Source organism: Montipora capricornis, chromosome 12 (assembly GCF_036669925.1).
Source record: "Montipora capricornis isolate CH-2021 chromosome 12, ASM3666992v2, whole genome shotgun sequence".
In the NCBI taxonomy this organism is placed as follows: Eukaryota; Metazoa; Cnidaria; class Anthozoa; order Scleractinia; family Acroporidae; genus Montipora; species Montipora capricornis.
In genome coordinates this window covers 35,767,438-35,774,937 of record NC_090894.1, presented here as the reverse complement: position 1 = coordinate 35,774,937, position 7,500 = coordinate 35,767,438, and the positions used below count along the sequence as shown (strand labels likewise).

At 42.7% G+C, this 7,500-nt stretch overlaps 3 protein-coding genes across 3 annotated transcripts in view; 2 read left to right on the top strand and 1 right to left on the bottom strand.

Moving 5' to 3' along the window:
• LOC138025748 (protein dispatched homolog 1-like) overlaps positions 1-2,987 on the bottom strand; it is an 8,377-nt gene extending 5,390 nt beyond the window's left edge. Inside the window, exons 1-2 of the mRNA XM_068872914.1 lie at positions 2,839-2,987; positions 1,466-1,601 (exon numbers count right to left, since the gene is read on the bottom strand). Coding sequence (XP_068729015.1) covers positions 1,466-1,601; positions 2,839-2,987 — 285 coding nt within the window. The remainder of the gene's footprint in view (positions 1-1,465; positions 1,602-2,838) is intronic.
• Positions 2,988-4,733: 1,746 nt separating this feature from the next.
• LOC138025747 (uncharacterized) lies at positions 4,734-5,474 on the top strand. The gene has a single exon (XM_068872913.1). It carries the CDS (start codon positions 4,734-4,736, stop codon positions 5,472-5,474), a length of 741 nt encoding a protein of 246 aa, XP_068729014.1.
• Positions 5,475-6,977: 1,503 nt separating this feature from the next.
• The window catches only part of LOC138025746 (uncharacterized), a 1,881-nt gene continuing 1,358 nt past the window's right edge, over positions 6,978-7,500 (top strand). The window contains exon 1 of the mRNA XM_068872912.1: positions 6,978-7,500. This exon is cut by the window's right edge and continues 1,358 nt beyond it. Within this exon, the coding sequence (XP_068729013.1) occupies positions 6,978-7,500 (523 nt within the window).

The window sequence follows — 7,500 nt, the reverse complement described above, 5'->3', positions numbered from 1 at the left end:
GTTTTTGGCGTAGAAAAAAGCGTTTTAGCACTTTTCGGTCTTTGGTCTTTGGTTTTTGGTCTTCGGTCTTCGGTCTTCGGTCTTCGGTCTTCGGTCTTCGGTCTTCGGTCTTCGGTCTTCGGTCTTCGGTTTGTAGACACCCATGATAAGAGCCTCGATTGCTGTTTTGGTGTAGATAGTTTCACTGTCACGCAACAAAAAACTAAATTCGTTCACTGAAAAGGCAAGAACTTGAAATGCTGTAGGAAACAAATCTTTCAAGCACCTTTCCAATTATCAGTTCTGTGTGGTACATCGTTTCTGAGTTATTTGCCGAACCGAAGCGTAACTTTCTAGAGTCTAGTATGGAGACACCAAGGTGGCTCACCATTATGGTCCAATATGGCGGCCGGTGATCAACGAAAACGTCTGGAGTTCACTTTACGATGAAAGCGCTTACTTTTCGCTCATGCGGTAAAATACTTGTGTATGAACACATCTCCTAATTTATTTGATAGGGTCAAACTGCCGAAATTCATAAGGATAGACTTTTTTCAACCAAATAGCTTTTTATCATGGTATCACACAAGGTGACAATTCGGAATTTCAAAAATGCTGTATTTTCGAGACAAAAGACGTCACGGAACTGGAAGCTTGAAAAAAAGTATTTATAGCTCATCTTTAACCTCCTTTAGATAAAAATTTAGAAGACGTTGTGATTTTAATTTTAGAATTTGATGAGGTCACTCTGAAAACCATATGCGGTTTTCTTTCTTCTCTTGAGTGGGGTCCAGAAAGAGGTCCAGCTGGGGATGCACAAGTTAGGGATCCACGTTTTGTACCGTCCCTGATTAAGACCTATTAAAATCTCTCTTTAATTGCAAGCACGAACCGTCGTTATATTACCGCAAGCATAATTTAACATCTCCCTTCCGTTCGGGAGCATTTCTACCATTTAGGTAAACTTGTTAATTAGCAAATGGTTTAGAATAAATGATTGATGAGAAAGTGTTTCCTGTTTTAATCAGTAAACTAGATTTTGCTATTATGATATTATCAAATACCGGTCGCGTATCCCCAGTGTTGGACAAATTTAGATCGATGTTGTAAATATGGCCTGGCCTGAGCCTTCTGAGACTGGTTTTGGCCTGGTCTTCGTCTGAGCCTTAGAGCTCATCGAGGTCAGCTGTTTTTTTGAAGTTGTTGGATCGCAGGCTCAGGCCACGTTTAGACAGTGGTGTGTTTATCCTCATCACTGTTTGTGTTGATCCAACGTAAGGCATAGATCGTTACACGGCATTGCAGTCTTTAACGTTAAATGTTCATTTTACCTATGTTCACCCAATAACATTGCGTGCTGCGCAGAATTTTGCCAAGTTGGAAAATTATAACGCGGTCATGGCTAATTCAAATCCTTCTTCTTCATTTACTTTAGAATGAACTATTGACCTTTCATATCCAATAAGGAAAGTGTTAGCAATCTTACCATAATCGGGGTGGAGAAATCTGGAAGCGCCGGTGCGTTCAGTTGAGAAACGAAAGAGAAGAGTCCACAAATAATGACCACTGTTAAAGTAGCGAAGAACACAGCATATGGGTATTCAGCTAACACAACCAAGTATCTTTGAAAAGAAAGCATACTGTGTTCACTGGGTGTGCAAATCTTACAAATCACTCAAACATTGCAAAAGGAAAGGAAAATACTTTATACTGTATGCTTTATAAATCTGTTTACCCCTCGCTTAAGACATTTCATTGAAGTCACTTTCTTGTATTCGAGCGTAATATCTACTGAATTTTGAAGGCTGTGCTACTAACAACATAGACGTCCCTGGGATGCAACAAGAAGAACGCTATATCTACATAAAAAATGCTTCTGTGGAGATCTTAACCACAAAACGATGATATTTATACTTCATCGACTCAACACTCCTCAGTTGGTCATTCCGGTTAGAGTTCATAACAGTTAACACACAACTCCTCGCAGCCTTTGTCGACGCCGTTGTAGCGCCTTGTTAGTCCAGTTGTTCCTAGACTCCTCTTTTCCAGTACACAGTAAATAGCTTATAATAACTTTTAATCATTTTGAGCAAAAAGGAATTCTTCGTAGTGAGAGAATTCTGGGCCTCAATTGTCGGTATAACTGTGTAGGCCTTTTGTCAGTTGTCATTTAACCCCTCCCAGACATCCCGTAAAGAAGCTCTCGTGGACTCAGTTTAAGCTAAAACAAGCCCAACACTATGCTACGACATCACAGGCAAAGTGCTTTGGGATACGTGGTAGCGAGGGAAAACTGAACGTGAGATCGACCAGACAGAACAAATTATAAACCGTAGCCTGTAGTCCACCGTCAATAATTAACAACTATTTACCGAGGTGGAGGTGGCTAGCGGTGGATATTTACCGAGCCGCTTCGCGGGTCGGTAAATATCCAACGCTAGCCACCGACACTGAGGTGAATAGTTGTTTTAGTATATACTAAAACAGTGAGATACAGCACAAAAAATTAATTTGGATGTTCTATTCACTTGTCACGGATACAAATCGGGACGCCATTTTTTCCCGAGTTGCAGGACTAACCCGACTGGTTGCAGATGGGGGATTATACCAAAAAAAAGAAAAACTGGTTTAAATACACTGACCTAAAGTAAGCTTATTTGCATGGGAAATCTCTGGCTTGTAAAAAGCACTGACATGTCAGTGAACCACATCTTAAATATAAATCATGTGGTTCAATGTTAGGATGTTTTAGAAATAGTGGCGCTGACGTTGTCACAGGGGCTTTTTGATGTTATTGTACCTTCACGAAATTTCCGTCTTTTCTCCTCCAAGCAGAAATGCACAACTAATTAGTTATACCTTGTCCTGATACACGTCGACGCTGATTTTTTTCCTTGCTTAGCGGATTCTTCTTTATCCTGTCCAGTTTCATTCGGATCGTCCTCTCCACAAACAGTTTCCTCTTTTTTTAGCATAGTTTTTGGGTTACTTTGATGTGGCTCATCCATTAGGTTAAACTGTTACAAGTCCTAAGCTGAAGGGAGAAGCAGGACATTGTTTACGCAAAAATATCAAGAGAACGGAGCAACAATATCTGAGCCCAAAAGGCAGACAGGCTTTACCATGTATTGTTTCGTGTACTTAAATATAAATTGGTTAGCGCCTATAGCAACAGTGATTTCCGTTTATTGATCAGTCTGTGATTGACACTTCGAATTTGAACTTTGTAATTTAATTAACTTTGGGATTTAGTCGGCTTGCCGTTTTATATCTTTCAGTATTTTTAATCTTACGACACGTGTAGATGTGATTCGATTTTTGCTCCCTCGTTTTGCTATCCTTGTATGCTCTCCGGTTACTTACCCGTTTGGTTTTCTCAACTGGATATCGCCATAGAAGTAAGTGATTTAGATTCCTGAAATTTGTTGTTAGTCTAGCTCGTTTAAGTTAACCCGATTTGTAAGACGTATTGTAAACCTATCATACTAATAACATGAAATGTCCGTTGTTTTAGATCGAATAATACAGAATCATCAAATTATACGATTTGCCGTATCCAGTTGATTCTTCTGGTGGACTCCATTTACCCCGAGCCTCCATAACATTCGATTTCTGGCTTTGACGGCTGGTTCGAGGAATATGGTGGTAACTGCCTGGACTGGAAGGTCTTAAGCTTCCGAAATCAAGACAGATGGTGGAATAAGAATTTAAAGACGCAAAGAAGACGCGGCGAAATGCAAAGGCTTCCCTTAGGAGAGCCGGAAACTAGTTAATGAAACAGATTGACTGCGACAGGCCAGGAGCGGAGGTGAGCGAAGCTTTAAATAAACTCCATCAAGCCTTCAATGACCTCGTGGTAAAACACGAGAATTTTTCCAAAATGATTGATGACGATGAGGAATTCGAGACCGAAGAAGGATGGATGGCTGAGTGCCGGGAAACCTTTATGGATTTGGAAATGAAAGCTAAATTACACATCGAGAGTATCAGTGATAAGGGGAAGGTTCCAATTCAGAGTAAAGATTTAGTTAAGGACAAAAACAAGAGTACTGATGGGCCCATTTGTAGTGGAATTTCAAGTATGCAAAACCCAGAAAGCGACGGCTTTGATGACGGTTCTACTAATCCCGTTAAAGTTATCTAGCAAATAGAGACTTCAAATTCATCTGTCAGTCACGATAGTGTTAATACCGAAATTGTCGCCGGTGGTTCAAATGAGATAATTGCTGACAGCCAATGTTCCCACAGCGCTTCCTGTGGTTTTAAAATGGGAAAGCCGAAAATGCCAAAATTCACCGGAGATGTCCGAGAATATACAATTTTTCGTGCAGACTTCAAACAGCCAATCGAGTCACGTTACTCCAAAAGAGATTCTATCACCTTTCTTCGCGCTTGCCTACAAGGAAAACCTCTCGAACTAATGAAGGGAATTGGATGGGATTATGACGCCACTTGGGATTACCTTGATTCTATTTACGGCGACCCTCGATTCGTGTTCGATACTATAACTCAGGACATTGTTAAATTCCGCTCACTTCAAAATGGCGAAGACGCGAGGTTTTGCGATCTCGTACACTTGGTGAGGCGCTCTTACAACACGCTCAGAGAAGTTGGTGTCCCTTTCGACATGGACAATAGTCACGTGTTATCTGTCATCGAGCAAAAAATGGGTGGGCGCTGATGACCGGAAGGTTTGGTCGAGAGATTTAGAGCAGGAGTGTAAGAAGGCAACGTTAAAGACGCTCATCGACTGGATGACTGTGGAAATGAAATCAAGAATGCGTGCAACAGCCCCCTTGAGAACCGGTTCAACTAATCCCCGCTCAGTTCATCACGTACGAGGAGATATCGGGAAGAAAGGCATCGCGACACGCGCAAAGTGCTGGTTTTGCAAAACTTCCTCACACTGGACGGACCAATGTCATTCGTTTAGCGCTCTGGCCGTTGACGAACGCATCAAGCTGGCCAAAGAAAATCACGTTTGTTTCGCTTGCCTTAAACCGGCAGGAAGAGATCATGGAGTTGAGAACTGCAGTAGACGTCGGAAGTGTACGAAAACGTATCACGGAAAAGAATGCACACATTACCATCACCCGCTGCTTCACAGGAACATTCCTGATAAGATCGGTGTAGCATCTTTGTCCAGCAAGCACGAAGCTATTCTACCAGTGGTAACAGTGAAGATTCATGGTCAGAATGGTCTTCAAAAGAAAAACAATGCGCTTCTCGACTCCGGAGCTCAAGTCAGCCTTATCAGGGAGTCAACAGCAGCTCAACTGGGACTGCAAGGAAAGGACACCTCAGTTACTATTACCAAAGTAGGAGGAGAGGAGGAAACTATCAAAACAAAAGTTTACAAGGTTCCTGTGTCATCAATCAACCGTACGGAGATAGTTTCAATTAAGGCAATTGGCATCCCGTGTATCAGCGAGTACGTGTCACCTGTGCGGCTTAAACCAATTGCCGAGCTTCTGGGAATAAAAAGTGAAAGATAACGAGGAGGCAAAGGTCCAGTCGACATACTGATCGGAATCGACCACGCCCAGATGCACATCGGCGAAACCAAGCAATCTGGGAAACTAGTGGCGAGAAACACGTCGCTAGGATGGGTAGTCTTTGGAGGTTCGTCGAATGATTCTCAACCCGTCAGTGCCATTTGTCATGTCAGCTTTGCTGGCCCGGTGGAGTTATCGCAGTTTTAGGCAACTGAAAGAATGGGAGTGGAGGTGAAGCCGTGTGTTTGTGGCGCTGAAAAGTTGACACAAATGGAGAGAGAAGAAGCGGAGATAATTTCCAACTCGTGTGTAAGGATGGACCAGCAGTGGATGGTGCCATATTCCTGGAAGAAAGACCCCACCCTTCTTCCAAACAATGGATCGTTTTCACGTGACGTCATCATTTGCGAAAATCCAAATTTACAGAGCCACGAAAGCTTTTATCCTCATCAGGCATAAGAGGCGGTAAATTTGTATCCATTTGCAATTTTAAAGCTCAATAGCGTGCTTCGTTTGGAAACCAGAGCATTTCGAATTTCTGAGTTATAGCGGTGCTTGACACGAGGCGACGATCGAGTTTTTTGAGAAATATATATTTGTCTCATGGTTTTAGCCTTTTTAGAATTTAAAGCATTAGGAAAAGTGCTTAGGTAAATAGCTGTTTGTTCAGTACTGATGATCACTCGTCTAGATAGCCAAAGTAAGTAACAGATGTTGACACTACTTTCCGGCCGCCATATTGGTGCACCACAGATGTACACCAACATGGCGTTTTCATACTGGGCTCTGTAAATTTCTGCGAAACATTTCGACGAATATCTGAAGTTTGGGGAAACGCACAGGCCTAAAACTTGGAGAAGTGTCTTCTTCATTTATCTTCTACAACATCACGAATTCTTGACTTTTTCCACTGGATGGTTTTCGATTTATTTTTTTATTGCATGACAGTGAAAACGATCTATAGGCCGTTGGCAATGAAACGGTTGGAATCGACAGAAAGGCGCCTCCAAAAGGACAAGGAAAAGGCGATGGCCTACGATAATCAAATGCAGGAAATGGAGAGAATGCAGTTCTCAAGAAAGCTATCCAAGAAGGAAGTTGACAGCTACACTGGACCGGTACACTATATGCCCCACCACGCTGTAATCCGACCTGAAAAGAAAAGCACGCCAGTGCGGATTGTCTTTAACTCGTCGTCAGTGTACCAAGGTCACGCCCTAAATGATTACTGGCTAAAAGGGCCCGATACGCTTAACAGTCTGTTCGGGGTTATCTTGCTCTTCAGAGAAAAGCCAGTATTGATACCAGAAAGGGATCAGCATGTGCATCGCTTCCTTGGGAGGAACATGCAAGCGGTAAGGGAGCCCGATATATACGTCAAAACAGTGCTGACGTTTGGAGACAAGCCAGCCCCAGCGATGGCCCAGATAGCACTGCGTAAAACAGCGGAAGAAAACAAGGACGACTTCCGGAAGCGGCAGAGACCATCACGAAAATTCTTACATGGACGATATCTGCAACTCTGTAGATGATGTTGAATCAGCTAAGAAGCTTACTGGAAACATTGACACCATTTTGTCAAAAGGAGGTTTTTCGGTGAAGGAGTGGACCTCAAGTGAAGACCTTACAAAGGGCCTCAATAGAGACGACTCAGACGAAACAGTATTACAGGTAGATGGAGAAGAGGACGAAGGCAAAGTCCTCGGGGTCTTTTGGAAACACAAAACTGATGAACTGCGTTTCAAGGTGCGTGACGATATGCTTGTACCAGTGGAGAGCTCATCCTGTGACCAAAATACATTAACCACGAGGAAGATAATGAGTAAGGTGGCGCAGATTTATGATCCTATCGGACTAGCATCGGCACTCATCATTAGAGCAAAAATTGGCCTCCAGAACTTGTGGCAGACAGGGGCTGACTGGGACGACAAGCTACCAAGTGAAGCTCAAGAGCATTGGAAAGCGTTATTCCAGGAGATAACAAAGCTCAATCAAGTGTCCTTCCAAAGAAGTCTGTTGGCGATCG

What these genes read in the sequence shown, in the direction of transcription:
- LOC138025747 (XM_068872913.1), top strand. Translation starts at nt 4,734, where the DNA reads ATGACTGTGGAAATGAAATCAAGAATGCGTGCAACAGCCCCCTTGAGA.